This window comes from Meles meles, chromosome 1 (assembly GCF_922984935.1).
Source record: "Meles meles chromosome 1, mMelMel3.1 paternal haplotype, whole genome shotgun sequence".
Lineage (NCBI taxonomy): Eukaryota > Metazoa > Chordata > Mammalia > Carnivora > Mustelidae > Meles > Meles meles.
The window spans coordinates 94,145,811-94,167,240 of record NC_060066.1 but is presented as its reverse complement, the minus strand read 5'-3'; the positions used below and the strand labels follow the sequence as shown (position 1 = coordinate 94,167,240).

The following is a 21,430-nucleotide window of genomic DNA, read 5'->3' as shown; positions in this document are numbered from 1 at the left end:
TTATTCTGAGATTTCTACAAATAATGTCAGTGCTAAAAAAAAAAAAAAAAAGAAAAAGTGTGAGTATGTGTGTGTGTGTGTCTGTGTGCCTGCATTTACTCAGGTTAGGAAAAAATACTTACTATGTGTTTCTTACCTGACTGAAAATAAGTGAAATCTCCCCGGATTTTGTCCTACAATGCAAATAAAAGTCATTAAATATATAAACTTTCTTTGGTAGAAGTGAAATGAAACAGTTAATGACAATGACATACTTTGCAAAGTGTCTGTTGGATCCATTTTCTCCATGTTTTCCTATTTTTATGCAATCTCTCAAAGGAATCTGGATAAAATTGAGAGAAATATTACAAAAATAAGCAAGGATAAAATATACACAAAAAGTAGGGATGTCTCTATTCAAATTTAAAATGCATTTACCTTAATGATGGGCTGGGATATTACATCTGGTTCAAAAATAACTGATTTTGAACATATTTTTAAGGAGCCTCTGATTTTCCTAGGGATCAAAGTACAAAGGATTATTATTAGTGAACACGATGAAAGTCAAAAAAGAATCATAATATATTTTAACTAGAAAATAGATAACTAAAGCATTAACTGAAAGAATAACAATATAATTTTAATTACATTGACCCCAGGCCGATGGTTTGCCAACCCAATCCTATTATTCATTAGGAACTGAAATTTTTTTCACTCCTTCTGTGTTTATTATCCAGAATTCATCGACAAAGAACAACTTTACAGTATATATATATATAACTGTATATATATATATATATACTGTATATATATATATATAGTTATATATATATTGTTATATATATATATATGATCTGGAGTACAGTATTTATCTATGATTTGAAGTACAATTTGTACAAAGAAAGCAGAAAAAACAGCTTGATTCTTTATCTCCTATTCATCAAACAGACATGCCATCAAGAATAATGAGCTGGTGTCCTAGGATCCCTGCCAGGTAATACAAACATCTCACGAACTTGGGCTTCTAATGATTCTGATACATTTCCACCACTGCAGGCATTGCTCTTTTTTTGGTGTTCAGTTTGTCCCACTTATTGCCCAATTCTCCCAGTGGGCCCTTGTGCCCTTTTCATTCATTGTGCAGTAGTTTCTGACACTCCCTTACTTGCCAGTAGGACAAGACGTGCCAGGCTCCACCTTGCACCCTTCCTGGCCCAGACTTAGACTCAGCAACTTCTCAAACAGCCCCCATTCTTTTTTTGTGGGAAGTGGTATTGACAGCACCGTCTCAGTGCTCATGGCTACCGGGTTGTTTCTAGGCCTTTCCAGGAGGGAGAGCTAGAAAATACTTATTTTTATTTTTATTTTTTTTAAAGATTTTATTTATTTATTTGACAGAGAGAGAGATCACAAGTAGGCAGAGAGGCAGGCAGAGAGAGAGAGGGGGAAGCAGGCTTCCTGCCCAGCACAGAGCCTGATGTGGGGCTCGATCCCACTGAGCCACCCAGGTGCCCCGAAAATACTTTCTTTTAAAAGAAAAGTATATGAACCCACACAAAAATTTCCAGTTCAAATGTAAGATCAGGTTTTTAATTTAACTCCTTTACTATTAGATTTGTAGGTCTTTCATCCTGAAAGTCTTGTCTTTGCATAGACATATTACCATTTGCTTCATTTAACTATATAAATCTATGTGCACATGTGAATAAACCAGTTTTAAAATAATAATATCCAAATTACTAACAACAATATTACAACGAAAACATTTACAACCTCTTTTTGCAATTCTTTTTCAACTTAGGCCATATCTCACCAGAGACACAAATTACTATGTTGTGAAGCTGATTACAATAATTCTCTGTGGTTAACCTTCCAATATACATATAGTTAAGTTCACTTGTTTCATTTTCTCTTTGATTTTTAAGATTTACTGTTTCTTCTGAAATGTTAAATCTATATTAAAATATATGTAAAATATTTCTCCAGTTCCAAAGGCAAAGTTATAAAATAAGGAACAGTCAGAGATGTCTAGTTGTCATTTTATATTATTTCCCCATCGATCCTTCTTCTGTGTAGATAATCACTTTCATTAGTTTTTAGTTTATGTTTTTTTAAATATATGATTTAAAATGTTTTTAATTTTTAAAAATATAACCAAAAAATTATTCTTCTCCCTTCATAATTATGTGAAAGATAGCATACAATCCACAGTACTCTGCCCCTTATTTTTTGCACCGAATATATGCTGGAGATCACTCCACAGCACTACAGAGACCGGCTTCATTCCTTTGTTATAGCTGCATAGTACTCCATTATGAGGACATGCCATTGTTGATTCAACAGTCCCCTATTGGATTATTTTCAGTATTTTGCAATTACAAGTAGTGTTATGATAAGTAACCTTGTACATATTTCCATTTCTATATGTCCCATGGTAAGGTAGTGAGATAGTTCCCTACAAGTAGACTTGCTAGATCAATAGGTAAATGCACATGCAATGTTGCTAGATATCACCGAATTCACTTCCATGGGTCATACCACTGAACTCCACTAATAACTTAAAAATTATAAAAACAGGTTTCAGGTTGCTAGCTTATATTTGTGTTTTAATAATAAATAAATGCACTTAATTTTAAGCAAGATGTTTTACGGTGTACGGCAGAGGAGTACTGGGAGGAAAAATAGAGGTATGGAATTAGGGAGAAGAATATGAGCAAGATTCCAGAAGAAAGCAAGGTGCTGATCTCAAGGAACAAGAATTGTCTAATTTTAATGCTAAGGAAACAGACATGCCATAAGCTCCCTAACAAAAAGCGAAGTAATTCTCACTTTAGGTTGTATTTAAACAAATACCACATGGCTGTGGTGGTCCTTTCAAGATAAAAGCTGAGGAACATTAAAAATTATAGAGTTTATCTAATATCTAAGTGTGATCAAGTTATGACCTATAGTTAAGGGACATCCCCAAAAGAAATCATCGGCAGATACAATTTTGTGGGAACAATTCTGATCTTAGTTAATTCCAAGTTGGCATTTTAAACAAAATACTTCATTACACGTTATTTTACACAGCTTTCAAAAAGTACGGCGAAAGAAACCGAATGTGTTTCTATAGCAATACGCATTAATGAATACAATATAGAGAAAATTGAGTTTGCTTCCAGTTCAAATCAAATTATTCATTTTGAAATGAATGCCACTCTGGTGCTTTATGATTATTACTTTATAACACCATAACCCAAATAATTGAGAGTGTAAGTACAAAAGTGATACAGGAAAAAAGAGCTGGAATGAATCAGTCCTATCCAGCTGAGTTAGATACTCACATTAGAGGAATTCGTACACACTGCTTCTCAGCTTTAGAAAAAACTGAAGTTATAGAAACAACTTTGAAGTCCTCCTTTCTCGTTACTCTCCCAGTACAAAAGGGGGACAAATCTATAGACCATACATTTAATTTTAAAAATATCAGACAAGGGAAAGGTCTGTTAGTTCGTAGAGATCCAAAAATCTTCCTTACCTTTCATTCTGACCGCCCTTGTTCTGAATATGATTAGCTGTGTGTTGTTCAAAGTAGTATTCCTCCAAGTTAAGTAGGAGCAAGGAAAATCTAAATTTGGAAAACCAGAACAAAATAAAACCTCATGTTTATTTTTTTAAGCATAAAAAAGCAGAATATTTAAAGCATCTGTTCCCAAAGTGATTGTCTGTTCATTAAATCATCAAATACCTATAGGTGTGTATTATACATTAGATGCTGTCCTCTATTCAGTGGGACAAAGCAACAGACAGACTTTGCCTAGCCGAGCAAAAGATACAATAAATAAAATTACTTACAGATGGATTTTTAAAATTCCTTTAAGAGAAACCCCAAATTTTATGAAATAAAACTTATTCTTGCCTGATCCGAACCTGGGGCTTTCCCACCTTTGGAGTTTTTATCCTTTGTTTCTGCTGGCCGACCACTAGACTTCCCTACCTCCCCTTCCAGGCTGTACACCCCTCCTGGTCTAGTGTTCTGCCTCATGGTTAGTTACACTTATCCTGCTACTTCCACAAGATCATATGCCTCTGAGAGGTAGATCTCTAGATATTTCCCTGTAATAACAAGTCTAATGCCTTGGTATTGAACAAATAAGTAAATTGAACAGAATAGGATTAAAATATAGTTCCTTTTAAAATTTAATGTGTTTTAAGCTTTTTTCTATTTAAAGATTTTATTTATTTATTTGACAGAGAGAGAGCACAAGCAGGGGGAGCAACAGGCAGAGGGAGAGGGAGAAGCAGTCTCCCTGCTGAGCAGGGAGCCCAACTACTACAAGGGGCTCTATCATAGGACCGTGGGATCACGACCTGGCTGAAGGCAGATGCTCAACAGACTGAGCCGCCCAAGTGTTTTAAACTTTTAAAAACAAAATAAGGTAGGGGCGCCCAGGTGGCTCAACGGGTTAAAGCCTCTGCCTTCGGCTCAGGTCATGATCCCAGGGCCCTGGGATCGAGCCCCACATTGGGCTCTCTGCTCAGCGGGGAGCCTGCTTCCTCCTCTCTCTCTCTGCCTGCCTCTCTGCCTACTTGTGATCTCTGTCAAATAAATAAATAAAATCTTAAAAAAAAACAACAACCAAAATAAGGTAATAAGAAAAGGCACTAATTCAGTTGTATGGCCACAGAAACAAGTATGTGTCAAATAACTGGAAACAAGTGTTTTCATTCAGGAAACCAGTGGCATCCAGATTTCCAGGAAAAGCTCACAGGGGGAGCGTGGGACTGGAATTCTGCTGTGTTAGGGACGGGGTCTCCAATAAACATAGCAGATTGAGCGTGTGTGTCTATTTCTGTTACCTCCAGAAGAACCACTAAAATTTGAGTAAATGAAAATATTTTTTAAAAACCAGAGACTAAAGAAAATTGAAGAGTCACAGAGGAAGATGAGAGCAACAAATTTGTGAAAAATGTAAAACAGATGGGAGGAATCAGCAGCAATCAGAAATCAGAATGGCACACACCTGTGGTGGAAGGTACCTACCAGGAGAAAACCAATTTAAATCATAAGACTTCCAGAAAGTCCCCAAATCGCAGATATTAGGTACAAAGAAGCCCCATGAAGAGCAGGGCTATGGAGTAAAAAGTAGAAAGACATAACCATTCCAAGTAACAGTTTGATAGATTATTTTTAGAAAACACAAAATAGCTGTAAAGTCCCATGGATAGTAATATTTGAAAGAGTCAGGTCTTTACAGCATCATTCCATACTGAAGCCCAACAGAAAAGGCCTGCCCACAGTGACACAGAATTACATATTTCACAGTTGAAGTAGAATGGATAACCCAAGATCACCAGCCTCTAATATGAAAGAACTAGACCAAAACAAGCAGGACACAACTTGAAGTTCTCGAGAACTTCTCTCTAGAGAACAGGAGGTCAAAAGCCTATAATAAATATCCTTACAGGGTGCCTGGGTGGTTCAGTGGATTAAAGCCTCTGCCTTCCGCTCAGGTCATGATCCCAGGGTCCTGGGATCGAGCCCCACATCGGGCTCTCTGCTCAGCAGGGAGCCTGCTTCCCCTCCTTTCTCTCTGCCTACTTTTGATCTTTGTCTGTCAAATAAATAAATAAAATCTTTAAAATATATATATATATCCTTACAAAGAAGAATCTATATTCATGGAATAAGAAGACATTGCTCATCACAAAGAAAACTGAGCCAAAAGAAAAATAACTCATAAAGACTAATGACAGCAGGAACCCAGCTTAACCATCCTAATAGGTAACTTTTTATTAGCCTATTTATGTCTTTAAGTCCATGAACAAGAATTAATCATAGGCTAAAATGCCAGAGCTCAAAGTAAAATGCTCACTATTAATACTTATTCTGAATTTCAATACAATCACAAGAGTTAGGATTGCTAGAATAATCCTTTGATGCTTCGGATAATTTCCATGAAGGTTTAACTCAGAGAGATCCTTTTTAGTTACCTTGCCCCTTATTTTTAGGTCATGCCTTAATGACCTGAAACCCTCTGCTTGAGCTGGAGCTATTTAACCCTATCTTCCCACTCTTCCTCTTAGAGAGAAGGTAAAATAAAATAAGTATCTTTAATAAGACAATGGCATAATTTTATTTCTATGAAACACAGGTAGCCTTCATAGACAACCAGCTCTTCCACATAATTAATAAAATATAGTCCTATTCCTTGCAATAGCATGAGTGGATCTAGAGGGCATTAAGTTAAATAAATCAGAGAAAGACAAATACCATATGATTTAATTCATACGTGGAATTTAAGAAACAAATGAATAAAGAAAAAAAGAGACTAAAAAAAAAAAAGATTCATCTACAGAAAACTGGTGGTTGCCAGAGGACAGGTGGGTGGGGGAGATGGCTGAAACAGGTAAAGGGTTTAAGAGTACACTTGGGATGAGCACTGAGTAATGCACAGGATTGTTGAATCACTATTTTGTATACTGAAACTAATATAATGCTCGATGTTAATGACACTTGAATTAAAAATAAGTTTTTTAAAAATAAAAATAAAAATATGCAATCCTATTTTATATAATAGTATATTAATAATTTTGTTTATACATTATCAACTATATATTTAAAAAATAAAATATATTCCTATTATTATACATTATATATTACATATATAACATTACAATATATTATTATTAAGTGTCCATACTACCCAAAGTGATCTGCAGATACAATGGAATCCCTCTCAAAATCTCAATGGCATTTAATACAGAAATAGGAAAAAAAATCCTAAAATTCGTATGGAACTGAATAGCCAAAACGGTCAAGAAAGAAAAACAAAGCTGGCAGCCTCACAGCTCCTGATTTCAAAACATATTTCAAAGCTAGAGTAATTGACACAAAATAAAAATCAACAAAATGACAGACATACACACCAATGGAACAGAAGAGAGGTCAGAAATAACCTCACATATGCTCAAATATGAGCTCTAAGGCCACACAATAAGAAAAGGACAATCTCTTCAAAAAATCGTGCTGGGAAAACTGGATTTCCACATGCAAAAGAATGAAGTTGGGCCCTTACTTTAACACCACATACAAAAATTAACTCAAAATGGATTAAAGACTTAAATGCAAGACTTGAAAGTATGAAACTCCAGAAGACGACTTGGTGGAAAGCTTCATGACACTGTGTTTGGCAATGATTTCTTGGACAGGACACCAAAAGCACAGGCAACAAAAGCAAAAATAAATGTGACCACATCAAACTTAAAAACTTCTGTGTGGCAAAGAAAATGATCAACAGAATGAGAAGACAGCCTAAATAATGGGAAAGAATATGAGCAGACCACATATCTGATAAGGAGTTACTACCCAGAATATATTAAAAAAAAAAACTCCTACAGCTCAACAGAAACAAAATGTAACCCAATTAAAAAATGGACCTAAGACTTGAATTGATACTTCTCCAAAGAAGATATACAAGTGGCCAAAAAGTATATGAAAAGATACTCAACATCACTTATCATCAGGAAAACTCAAACCAAAACTACAAGGAGGCAATCACCTCATACCTTATTAAACAAAACAAAACAAAACAAAAAAACCTGAAAATAACAAATGTTGGTGAGGATGTGGAGAAACTGGGACCCTTGCCCACTGTTGGTAGGACTGTAAAATGGTGCAACCGCTATGGAAAACAGTACAGAGGCTCTTTCAAAAATTAAAAATACAACTACCACACAAGCCACAGGCCCACTTCTGGGTATTCATCCAAAAGTAGTGAAAACAGGATCTCAAAAAAAGAGATATTTGCATCACCGTGCTCAGGGCAGCATTATGTACAATAGCCAGGAGGGGGAAGCAACCTAAACGTTCATCACTGATGAATGGCTAAAGAAAATGTGGTATAGTCATATGTGGAATAGTCATATAGTCATATGGTAGAATATTATTCAGCTTTAAAAAAGAAGGAAGTCCTGTCTCATGCTACTACACTGATGAACCATTATCCCACTGAAATAACCTGGTCTCACTGAAACAAATACTACATAATTCCACTCACATAAAGTATCTAAAGTCATCAAACTCTTACCAAGAGAAAACAGAATGGTGGCTGCTAGGAGCTGGTCCTACGGGGAAAGCAGAGCTGCTTTTCAGGGAGTTGCTTTCAGTGGGGGGAGAGCTCGTTTTGCAAGATGAAAAAGCTCCAGAGATCTGTTGCACGACAGTGTGAGTGAACATCCATAACATTACTGTACTACACACTTAAAAGAGGCTACGACGGTAAGCCTACATTATGGTTTTTTTTAACCACAATTAAAAAATTAGTATCAACTATTGTAGAACTGGATAATGATCTTGGCAAGTAACTTACGTCCTCCTTAATTTACCAAGACATGTATTTTGTAAGAAATGTAAAATACAAGGTAAACAGACAGAACCAAATCATATTATTTGAAGTCAAAGGATTAAGGAATTTTTCAGAGTGTGTATTTTCTTTCTACTGAAGTGTTAAACCTGCTTTAAAATTTTTGTATACACAAATTCTTACAATAAAGTTTCATGGCATTTTGCACGATGATTTTCAAACCACATCCTCAGGAGGAAAAGGTTATGAGAAATCCCCCTTTTTTTTTTTTAAGTTTTTATTTATTTATTTGACAGACAGAGATCACAAGTAGACAGAGAAAGAGGAAGGGAAGCAGATTCCCTGCTGAGCAGAGAGCCCGATGCGGGACTCGATCCCAGGACCCTGAGATCATGACCTGAGCCAAAGGCAGCGGCTTAACCCACTGAGCCACCCAGGCACTTGAGAAATCATTTTTTAAATGTTTTAGTAGACTCTTGGCCCTGCCCCTGGGAACTCCTTAGCTTAATCCACCTTTACAGAGCTGTGGTGGGCTCTTCGGATTCCTCTTTGATAAATTTACTCATTCAGCAGCTTAACTTTCCTGAAAAGATGCTGCCACATCCTCATGTCAGAAACAAGTTCACTCAAGGCAGCCCTCAGAGTAACCCTGCATCTGTGCCCACACTCACCCACCACCCAACACACTACTGATGAACAGTATTTATAATGGATCCCGAAGACTCGGCTAGTCCATCATTTCTCTGGATTGGAGAGGTGGCGCTGTGTTGAGGAAAAACTGTTATGCGCTCAGTGGGAGAAAGTGGCCCGATGCTGTGGTGATGTGTGCAGGGACGGGCATGGGAAAAGCCCGAGAGCCCAGCATTTGCCATCTCTACTCTGGATCCCCCACCACTATCCTCAGGTCATACTAGACTCTAGGGCCCCTACCACTTAGAGAATTGGTGTAACCAAATTCGGCATTTTTTGTGAGCTTCTTAAAATGGCTCTGAAATAAAGACATTATGAATGAACAAGGGCGAGAACACAGTGCTGTGACTCAACATGAAAACGTTCCCCCCATAATACATTTGACAGGAACCTCTGAATACAGTCATTCAGACACATAGTATCCCGTCTATCTACGTTAACATTAATTTCTCCTTTCTCAATTCCACTATTAAGACATAAACAACAACAACAACAACAACCCACCCTTATTCTCTGACAAAGTTCCAATGAATTAAGCTGCTCTGTTTTCCTGACTTACCAGCCAGAATTCTGTCAAGAGATTAGCATGACATGACTTTATAGTGGATTCACGCTGGAGCCTGGTGGCAACAACTTCCTCTTCTAGTGGTTTATAAATAACCTGTCTGAGCTAGAGTTAGCACTGAACTGACTTATGCACATATGTTCTTTCTGCACCTTTCCAAGCTGTTGGATCACAACGATTCTGTGGTCCCAAACTCAAATTCTCCCAGCAGCTTGGAGGTAGCACACATCTCAGGACCACTGATCCTGTCATTTCCAGTCTGAAAGTCAGTATCATTAACAGAGTACAAAACAGACTTCCTCTGTTATACATCAACTTCCCACTACCGGCCTGGGCCCGAGGCAGCAAGCTGCTTTTAAATTCAACTTTAGGAAACTAAAAAAAAACAAAAACAAAAACAAAATCCCACAACTTTTTAAAATCTGTAGCATTTTTTAAAGCCAACGCTCATTGGGGCTTCAACTTTCTTTTTTTTAAATTTAATTTAATTTAATTTATTTATTTGACAGAGAGAGATCACAAGTAGACAGAGAGGCAGGCAGAGAGAGAGAGAGGGAAGCAGGCTCCCCGCTGAGCAGAGAGCCCGATGCAGGACTCGATCCCAGGACCCTGAGATCATGACCTGAGCCGAAGGCAGCGGCTTAACCCACTGAGCCACCCAGGTGCCCCGAGGGCTTCAACTTTCTTGATGCTAATTGTGCAGGTCTGTGCATCTTCTTCATCTGTCCATGGCTGTTGTCCTTCCAGCTTTCCACTTTTAAAAAAAATTATAAGCTTGGAGGAACAATACCTGTATGACCATCCTAGGTTTAACTGCTTGTCTCATTTTCTATGACTCTTCGCCAAAGACCATTTGGCTTGGACGTTCTGAATTTTCAGAGTTTCAAAACTTATAGGATCAATATCCATTCCAGAGCTGCCCAGTAATAATAGCTATCTCTTTTTTTCCCTTGTAACTTTCATTATCTGCCGTCTAAAAAATCTACTTCTGTGTTAAGACAGAATCTAGCTTGATTCCCCTCCCGGGGCTTCAGTGATAAACAACTTGAAATGGACAGCTTTTCCTGAAGGTTACCAGCACTACTACTTAATTAGTTTCTTTTTAATATTCAAAATTTTGCAAAGTTCTCAAGTTTTCTGCCTTAAAATAGATCAAAATTTCAACAAGGGAACTCAAGAAACTGTAATTATATCTCACTAGGCATTGACTAAGTAAGGTCTCTTGTCACTTTCTATGTTGCTATTTCCTGTTTTCAATCTACATCAGGTACATACCCGTCATTTTTTCTACTCACTTAGGTGTCCTGTAACAAAGGAATGCAATTATCTCCAATCCTCTTTCTAGAAAGTTCCCTAGGTTTTCCCCCTCTATTCACAGATTCCCTGGCAGTTGTACTCCTTGACATTCAGGGCCTCACCTCCTGACACGTCACATCAAAATGCAGATTCTGATGCAGCACATCTAGGGTGCAGCCCGAGATTGTGCATTTTCTCTCTTTTTAAAAAAGATTTTATTGATTTGTCGGAGAGAAAGTGCATACGCAGGAGGAGTAGCAGGATCCCTGCTGAGCAGGGAGCCCTCTGCAGGGCTTGATCCCAGGTCCCTGAGATCATGACCTGAGCCAAAGGCAGAAGCTTAACCGACAGCCACCCAGACACCCAGACTGTGCATTTTCTAACAAGCTCCAAGGCAATGGTGAGGCTGCAGGCCCATGGTGAGAATAACAAGGTTCTAACTCATATCCACGTAAACCATCATCCCTCAATCATTCTAAATTTCTGAGATACCATAAAAATAAGCATTGTCCTAATATCTAAAACAGAAGCCACACATACGGTGGCACTGGGGATGGCCTTGGATCAGATAACATCTGTTCTGCTCTTAGTTCAACTGTGGCTTGGCTATGAGACTTTTAGTCCAATCACTTTATCTATTTAGGCCTCAACTATAAAATTGAAGCAAAAGAGACAAATTAGATGAACTTGAAAGTCTCTTATTAACCAGTGAATTTATAGATACACTAAATAAACCGAGGCTTACACAAATCAGCAGGAATCCCATTTCAGACATTAATGGCAGATTACATGTCCAGAACAGCAATCTCACTACAGATACAGAACCTCTAAAATTGCTAGATAAATTATTACTACAATCTTTTTTTCAAATGCTTGGCTGAGGACGTGGGGAAAGTGAGGGAAAGTCACAGAAGAGAGAAGTTAGCAGGTACTAGAGCAGTCTTTTCCCCTCGAGGCTTTGCCCAAAAGCCATGTGCCCTGAGAAGATGGCAGGGGGTAGGGGGAGGAAAGGGGTACAGGAAGCAGGGCCAGAAAAAGCTAGAATCCCTAGAGTTAACACCCTTGGAGTTTGGAAATAAAACCACCTACCCTCCCTTCCCTAGAGGGAGATGGTAGGCCCTGGGATCTGGGCTGGGGGCAAAGTCAATCTCTCTTAAGAATATGAAGCCACCAGCCTGCCTTGACACACATTTGAGGCTAGAACTCACACTACTAACGTAGCCCAGTAAAACTCAAAGACAAACCAGAGTGTTTTCTCCTAGCACCCCAGGCAGAAATGAATGCAAACACTTTCTGGAAAAATCCAGCTGAAACCCAGGCCTGCAAGAATCCCCAAGGACAAGCTTTCAAAGAATAAGAAGCCAAAATAAAAAACCCTAAAACAAACAAGTAACAAAATTACCGAATGAGGGTCAATATAAGCAACAAACTGTTCAGTTGGATCTGTAAAAGCTACAGATAATTTCTGTATCTGATCACTTCAAGAGATAAATTTAAAGAAATAGAAGGACATCAAAATATAAAAAAGAGACTTTATCAAAATGGATCAGGCAGTTATAAATGACCCTAGTAGAATTAGAAATTTAAAAAAATTGAAATTAAAGCAAATGAGTGATATAGACAGCAAATTAGGCCACTAGAGAAAAAATATTGTAAATTGTAAAATAGATTTAAATAATGCAGAATGCAGCACATAAAAATACAGGTAAATGTTAAAGAGTCTTTATGAGACATAAAAGCAATATTCTAAGAGCTGAAGGCTCAGCTCCAAATTTTCTGAAACTGTTTCAGCTTTAAGAATACCAATCAGGACAGGTGAATAAAAAGAAATTTCTATAGAGACAAACAGCAAAGCACTAAAAAGAGGAGATCTTAAAAGCAGCCAGAGAAAAGGCAGAGTACTTACAAAGAACTGTTAGACTTAAATGATAGGGGTTTGTTGCAGGCTGGTCTCCCCCAGAATGGAAAGTGGCCTCCTACAAAGCTCCACAGAAACCTGCTATGCTCCTGGGTCAAGGGCAAACAGTCCCAGTCAAATGCAAGGCTTGGACCACATTGTCTTAATTATGCCAGAGAAAATGCTGGTGGTTCTCTAAACATGAACACAGATAAACCAAGTTTTGCCCCAATCCTGCCACATCATACAGACTCAAGTTCAAGGCTTGACAGTCGCACTCAGGCCAGAGAAGAGACAAAGCCAATGCACAGCCCCAGATGCCGAGCTGGACATGGTGAGCCAAGGTTCCATCACAACATAGCTCTGGCATCTTGGCTCCTGGGCACTCCATGAGATACAGGATTCTCCTGGAGTCTGAAGCATGACCCTGTCAGGTGGCTAAGAGCTGCACCACAGGGGACAGAGCATACCTGTTTTTGACCTTTTCTCAGAGTTTGAGAGGTAGGTTTCCTCCCACCAACAACTGCTCCAGCAAGTTGGGTGCATATTCCCTGGCTAACTACCTTCATTTGCACAATCTTCAAAATGCTGAGAAAATTACAGTTGACCCTTGAACAACATGGGTTTGAACTGTGCTGATCCACTAATATGTGGATTTTTTTTTGCAATAAATACACTACCGTACTGTAAATTGTATTTTGTCTTCCTTATGATTTTCTTAATAACATTTTCTTTTCTCCAGCTTACTTTAAAAATAGAGTATATAATACACATAGCATACAAAATATATGTTAATTGGTTGTATGTTATTGGAAGGCTTCCAGTAAACAGCAGGCTACTAGTAGTTAAGTTTTGGAGAAGTCAAAATTTATATGCAGATTTCTGGCTGCACAGGGATTGGCTCCCCTAACCCCCATGTTGTTCAAGGGCCAAAAATATATATCTAGCAAAACTGATCACCAAAACAAGAACATAAGCACATGTTCAAACAGACAAAAATAGTTTATTACCATTAAGGGAACCTCTAAAGGATATTCTTCAGGAAAGAGAAAATAATTCCACAGAAAATATATGATCGTCAAGAAGGACTGCTGAACCAAGACAATGGTAAATATGCATGTAAAAATATATTAACTAGATAATTGCTATGTTTAATTTGTAGGTTTAAAATCTAGATTTTAAATCTAGATTGAAAATACTAGACAACAGAGGCTATAATTTAGGATGGGACAACAGAAATACTCCAAGGTCCTTATATTGTTAGGGAGGAGGGTTATGAGAATGATTAGTTTCAGATCCTAAGCTAAACATAAACGTTAAAATTTCCAGGTAAGCTCTAGAAAAACAGAAACAGAACATACAGGTACCATAATCTCCAGGTAAAATGAAAGGGAGCAAGGGGGTCTTAATATAATAAATATAAATGGACTAAAATTAATCTGTCAAGACAAAAATTATTGGAAATGAATTAATAAAATATCCCACTATTATATTAATCTATTAATAAAAAATATACCTAAAACTTAAGGATACAGAAAAATTGGAAAGCAAAAAAAATGAAAATTCCATATAATGCAAATACCCCAAAGAAAACTGATATAGTTATATTAATATCAGACAAAACAGAAAAAAAAAATCATTACTAGAAGAGGTCATTGTATATCAACAAAAGGTTCAATGTTTTAAGAAGATGACAATTTTAAACTTACATAGACTTAATAACATCCTCTGAATATACGTGTAGCAAAAACTGATAGAAATATAAGACAAAGTTTGCATCATGAAGAAACTCCCAATCACTGATAAGTCAATCAGAAAAAAATTCACTAAAAATGAAAGATCTAAACCCAACTAACAAGCTTAATGTAACAGATATATAGATATTATACCAATATTAATATACATCTATTCGCAATCTCACATCAATTGTGAAAAATGACTTCAATATAAATCATAGTAATTTCAAAGAATTAGTATTAAGCAGAGCTTATTCACTAAACGTAAATTAAAATATAAAAAACTGGGCACCTGGGTGGCTCAGTCAGTTAAGCATCTGACTCTTGATCTCAGTTCAGATCCTGATCTCAGGGTCCTGAGTTCAAGCCCCATGCTGGGTGTGGAGTTACTTAATAAAATAAAAAAGGCAGAGATAATTTTTAAAATCTTTGAGTTATAAATGTTAAGTTACAACTATACATGTCTGATGGGTAAAGATGAAATTGCAATGCTATTTAGAAAAAACAAGCAATGGGGCACCTGGGTGGCTCTGTGGGGTAAAGCCTCTGCCTTCATCTCAGGTCATGATCCCAGGATCCTTGGATAGAGCCCCGCATTGGGCTTTCTGCTCAGCAGGGAGCCCGCTTCCCCCCCTCTCTCTCTGCCTGTCTCTTTGCCTGCTTCTCATCTCTGTCTGTCAAATAAACAAACAAAATCTTAAAAAAAAAGAAAAGAAAAAAACAAGCAATGAATTCATTAAGTGACCACACCCACTTTATATCACATTAAAAATTTTTTTAATGAAAATCATAGAGCAAACCCATTCAAAATTTATGGTTGTTTTCTTGTGTCTTCTTCTTTTTTTAAGATTATTTATTTATTTATTTGACAGAGATCACAAGTAGGCAGAGAGGCAGGCAGAAAGAGGGAGGTGGAAGAAGCAGGTTCCCTGCGGAGCAGAGAGCCCGATGCAGGGCTTAATCCCAGGACCCTGGGATCATGAGCTGAAGGCAGAGGCCTTAACCCACTGAGCCACCCAGGCACCCCTTCTTGTGTCTTCTTAAATGGTAACCATTTTGGAAGAAGCTATTTTTAGACAGCCATAAGGGCATAAGGTGAAGGACTAGTAATGCAGTTTGGGTAAATACAGAGTAAATTCTAAGTTAATCAAAATATCCCAACATTTACTTCTCCTCCCACAATTTTTTGTGTTTTTTGTTTTGTTTTGTTTTTTATGTGAGAAAAATAAACCCTATTTCTGAGTCATAGTTTGGTAGATTTCCTTCAACCCTTCAGCATTCCTGACTAACTGTGGCTCTACAGTTTATTTCCATTATCAACACCTGGCATATCTCAATGAGATATTACAAGAACAGGACGGCTAGTCTTAGAAATGAGAGAATAAACAGGAGGATAGCAAAGCACTTTTCCCTCTCAACCAGTACTTATAGTATAATAAGTAAAAAAGAACATATTAAGCAGAAGATATTTAGTATCAGCCAAGAAATTTAATATCAGCATAACCATGAGAATCACATACGCATGGAATGTTTGAAAGCAAAGTTGAATTCTAAGAAGTGCCTGTAAAACTATTAAGGAAATATGTATGCTCAATATGTAATTCATGATTACTAATGTTTTATCCTGGGGTGATAGCTTACAACTACACCTAAGTAATTTGTCGTACAACATTATAAAGAGAAAAATTTGACTCTCCCCCAATAGGAGCATGCCTCAACTCTCTAAATTTCTAGTCATCCAAGAAAAAACAGCATTCTTCCATCACACCACTTCTAAATGTAAAGATAAAAAATATTTAACAATTAGCCTACTTCTAAATCTTAAAATAGAAATATCTTAATAGCAGCCGTTTGTAAAATAGCCTTATCTGCTAACGTGTATTTCCTTATCTACATGTTTGTTTTTTCCAACAACTCAAAAGAAAGATATGTGAATTGTCTTTTGAAATTTTTTCCATTTACCTTCATTAACACCTACACAGTGAATTTTTTAAAACCAGTAAAATTAATATAGTTTCTGGCATCTATGTCTTAACCAGGATACAAGTGTACTTAACCTGAATGACTAAGTATCTCTTTTGTTTTCTAATACCAAACATTACCAAAGCATTTCTTTATAAACATTACTAGGAAGTGGCACCACTGTACAGTTGTTCAAGCCAGAAACCGAGAGGACTGCCATGTTGAGCAAATGAAAATATAGGGTGCCTAGTGAAATCTGAATTTCAGATAAGCTACAAAAAAATTAATATAAGTGTACCGAATATTGCATGGCACATACTTACACGAAAAGATTTTTCACTATTCATCTGAAATTCAAATTTAACTGGGCATTCTGTATTTTACCTGACAGCTCTAGCTGGGATTCTTTCTCTGTTACCTTTTATATGAAATCTACCACTCCAAGACTTGTCCACTCTACCTCCCCAAAATATCTAAAACCCATCCACCTTTCTTCATTTCTTCTGCCCCCATCTTGGTCTAAGCCACCAATCCAAGAAACTCCCAACCGGTCTCTCTGCTTCTACCTTTGTAGAAATACTGCTTACTCTAAATGCAGTAGCATCCGTTTACTACTAAAAGAAATAAAAGCTAACTTCAGGTTTCTCATTTCCTGGGGTCATTATCTGGTAGTGGTAGAACTCTAAAATCTCAGAAGCAGCATGAGAGGGGGACCAATGAACTCACAACTCTGAAGACGTGAGGCCTTTTGCTGGGTCAGCCCTAAAGCAGTCCCAAAGAAAGTAACAGTTCTCGTGGGTATGCCTGAGCCAAAGACCTTTATCAATTCTTGCGCTAATTGGTGTTTATTGCCACAAAGGGACGACCCAGGAAAAATCTATGTGGAAATAAAGTCGGTTTAAAACATTCCTCTCTTTCAGAGTGCATTCTAAGGTTTAGAGGGACTGCATGGTTCCAACCCACACCTAATTGTGAGACAGAGTCCTTTCATCCAACCAGTAATCTGTAGAAACCTTCTGGGTAGAATTCTGCTTATCAGTCCAAGGTTGCAAAGCTAGGGAGCCAAGAGTTAAAAAATTGGAGCAGCCAGCAAAGAGGATTCAAATATATCAAAGCTATGCGACACCAACTTCTTCAGATTACTGATGCTCAGGAATATTGGCTGCCTGCTGACAGATGAATAAATGTTTTGGTTTTGAGAGCTACAGTTATCTTGCTGCGCTGCTAGCCTGTCACACTGTCCGACCAATAGATACACACAAAGCAGATTATATACTGAAACCCAAGAGCAGACTTTAAGATTTGTGTGACATTGCCGAGCTGTATAAACCAACCAAATTAAACAAAAATGACAGCTATGGAATTAACTGGCAGATCTAAAGAAAAGAGGTTTCTCTCTATACCAAAGGGGCCACAGAATGGTTACAAACGACTCTTTGATCACAGAACACGATGGCAATTCAAGTGTTTCTAAGTTCTTACGATGCAAATTTGCACATCCATCTACTTAATACAGAATACCCCCAATTCTTAATGTTGTTGGTACAGAACAAAGAAACTCTCCTCGAGGTCCTTCCACATGAAACAGGCATTATAAATGAAGTCAGAAGAGCCTCTACTTTATTTAGGGTCTAGTTATTATTTAGCATTAAAAGTAAGTCTTTCTGTGGATAAAACCTAATCATAAAACCAAAACGTTCTCAGAAGCCATATCCAAGATATGCTTTTTTGATACATCTTATCTTCTTCTCTACAGTGGAGAATAAAATCTTAAACTATGGATATCCTGGCCAGGCCAATATTAGAGATTAGAAAAGGATATGAATGTTTGGACGAAACTGGTCAAGTCAACACCTATAAAATAAGTGTGGATGCTGCAAGATCACACAGACCTTAAAGCCTACACCTGTATTTCCACATATAATCTGCTTTGTTGGTGCCCACTGCAGCGGCCAACGGCAGGCTGCCCCAAAATGTACCCCTCTGGCATATTTTTTGAAATAAAAGTTACTTAAGAAATAGCCAGTGCAAGGTCACTCAGACCCTCCTCTGTCCCCTTGAAAGCAGGAAACAAATCTCTCTGTACTAAGAAGTAAAAAGACATCTTTATCACCAGAGATAGGGACTTAGAAGCCAAGAGAGCTGCAGAAACAAACCTTATTACTATTTTTTTTTCTAATCTACTACCTCAGCCTAAATTCTGCCTAGAATTCCTAATTATAGCTCCCAAACATCTGTTTTCTTTACCCTGCCAATGCCTCACAAATGTAATGTCTCTTTGTCTAAAATATATAAAAACTACTTGCCTTGGTCATTTCTTTAGGCCTCTATTTTAATATTGGGCCTCTGCATACATGTAATAAAACTTTGGTTTTCTTCTCCTGTTAATCAGTTTTATGTATATTTCATTTAGTCCAGCTGGAAGACCTTCAAGGGTAAAGAAGATGTTTTTCCTTCCCTACACCATCCATCACACAACAAGGTGACAGGCTAGCAGCACTCCTGGGTAACTTGCTCTCGCAATCAAAATAACTGTAAAATGATTCATTCCCAGTTCCTTTTGGCACCTGGGACCACAGGCCCGAAAATCAGCAAGTTACTTCATTCACCATAAATACACTTAGAGCAGAAGTGAGTTTTTGCGTGTGTTGTTTTTTGTTTTTTGTTTTTTTTTTTTACAAACGATTTCCTTTGGAGGCTGAGGATCAGAAACTAAAACGGTGCTGCTCTGAGACCATCTGAGCTTGGGCTTGCTCTGGGACCCCAAATCCTTACTGGTCCCCCTTACTGGGATCTGGGGATAATGACTGTTGTGCCTCACGGAGCGTGCGAATGCAAAGCCTTCAAATACACTTAAATATGATGAGGCCCATTGCTCGGCAGAACATGTCTGTGGGGTGGCGCTTGGCTTTTCTCAGGGAAAGGCCTTTCTTGCGGCGCAGCCGGGCAGGGAGCTGGGCAGGCCGTAGCCTTCCGTCCGAAGAAGTTGGCAGAAAAAGGCGCAGGGAAGCGAAGCATCGGCGTCTGCCCCGGTGCGGGCGGGCTGGTCGGCGCCCGCACGGAGCCGCGCGGGCGGAACAACGCCGTGGCTCCCACGCAGTGCGGGGACCCAGCGCCGGTGACCCGGGGTGCAAGGGAGGCCGCCGGCCCGCGCACCCCCAGCCGCTCCCCTCTAGAGAACGCCGGGGCTCAAGCTCGGGGCCGGACGTCCGCGAGGGAGTCCACGCCGGGACCCGCGCGACCTCTTCCGGGTAAGCCGGGCCGCAGGAGCCGGGACCCGCGTAGCTCCGCCTGGGCTCCGCTTGCCGTCGGACCCGGCCCCGACCCTGACCCGGCTCCCGGGCTCCAGCACGCCCCGGGCCTCGGCCTTTGTGCCGGGGCCCCCACACCGCGGCCGGGCTCTCCGACCCCCGCCCGCAACCCGCTCCCGCCCCCGAGCAGGTCCCCGGCCCCGACCCCCGCTCCCGCCCTCCCCGCCTCCGGCCGCGGGTCCCGGCAGGCGCTCACCGCTCCTTGGAGTAGAGCTGCAGCTGCTGCTCCCGCCGCTTCTTCCGGATAAACGCCATGGAGGGAGGGCAGCGCGCGGGCGCGCGGGGACGCACGGCTCGGGCGCCGCTGCCGTCCGCGAGGAGTCAGGGACGCGGCTGGGAGGCGGGTCCGGTGAGCCCGCCTGCACGGTCCCGGCCGGGAGGGGAGCGCGGGCCGGGGCCTGGCTTCGCGTGCAGTGGCGGCGCTGGGCGCCCCACAGCCCGACCGCCCGACGCTGCGCCCCAGGGCCCGCGGCGTCCGGGCCGCGCTCAGCGGAGCATGTTCGCGTGGGGACTCCGGCGGCGCCGTGACTCAGGCCGGAGGAGGGGCGCGCGCTGACCCCGAGGCACTCGGGCCCCCGGGGGCCCGGGAAGGACCGGGGCCAGCCTGCGGTCTGCCCTTGCACGGCGAGCGTTCCCGGTTTCGCCACCCGCGGCACCGCGGCGTTTGTACTGTTGCACGCACGGGGACGAACGCTTGCCCATGAACTCCCTGCTCTGCTGGCCGCGGGGACTCGAAATGACAGTGCTTGGGCTCTCGACCTCTGGGTAGCTGAAATACTCGGTCGCATGACGTTTTTCGCTTTTTCAAACAGCTTTATTGAGATAGAACTCAAACGCCAAGCAATTCACTCATTACAGTGTACCATTCAGTGGCTTTTAGTATAGTCACAGGTACCCCCCACTGTAGCCTTTAGTCATTAGCTCCCCCAATACCCGTCAGTTATCACCCTCACGCTCCTAGCAAGCACTGATGAACTTTTCTGTGTCTATGAATTTGCCTATTCCTGACATATCATGCAAATGCAATCATACGTTATGTAGCCTTTTGTGTCTGGCTTCTTTGATTTAGCATAACTTTTTCAGGTTCATTCATGTATCGGTACATCATTCTTATTGCTGGAGAGTAGTCTAGTATGTGGATATACCACATATTGTTAATTCATTCATCATTTGGCTCTTATGAATGATGCTGCAAAGAAAATTGTACATGTTTTTGCATGGACAGATGTTTTCATGTCTACTGACTACATACCTAGGAGAGTCATGTGGTAACTCTGTATTGAAATGTTTGGGAAATTGCCAAACTGTTTCCCAAAGTGGCTGCACCATTTTACATTTCCACCAGCAGTGTATAAGGGTTCCCAATTTTTTCACTTGCTAACACTTGTTATTTTCTGATTTCTCCATTATAGCTGTCCTAGTGGGCATGAGTGGTATCTCACTGTAGTTAAGACTTTAATGTATCCTGAGTCTGAGCCTGTGATTGTAAAGGGATTCTTGAATAACAGACTTCTAAATTGTATATATGCTGACCCATCTAATATTGTCTTACAGATCAGGTTCTGCAGAATTCGATTTTTTAAAGAAGATTTTATTTATTTATTTGACAGAGATCACAAGTAGGCAGAGAGGCAGGCAGAGAGAGG

General features: G+C 39.7%; 1 protein-coding gene across 1 annotated transcript in view; it reads right to left on the bottom strand.

Annotated features, from left to right (window-relative positions):
• The window catches only part of NSMAF (neutral sphingomyelinase activation associated factor), a 57,061-nt gene extending 36,572 nt beyond the window's left edge, over positions 1–20,489 (bottom strand). Inside the window, 7 exon segments of the mRNA XM_046013478.1 lie at positions 137–173; positions 255–322; positions 418–496; positions 3,500–3,589; positions 19,981–20,066; positions 20,069–20,422; positions 20,424–20,489. Coding sequence (XP_045869434.1) covers positions 137–173; positions 255–322; positions 418–496; positions 3,500–3,589; positions 19,981–20,066; positions 20,069–20,422; positions 20,424–20,486 — 777 coding nt within the window. The 5' untranslated portion in view covers positions 20,487–20,489.
• Positions 20,490–21,430: the final 941 nt, after the last annotated feature.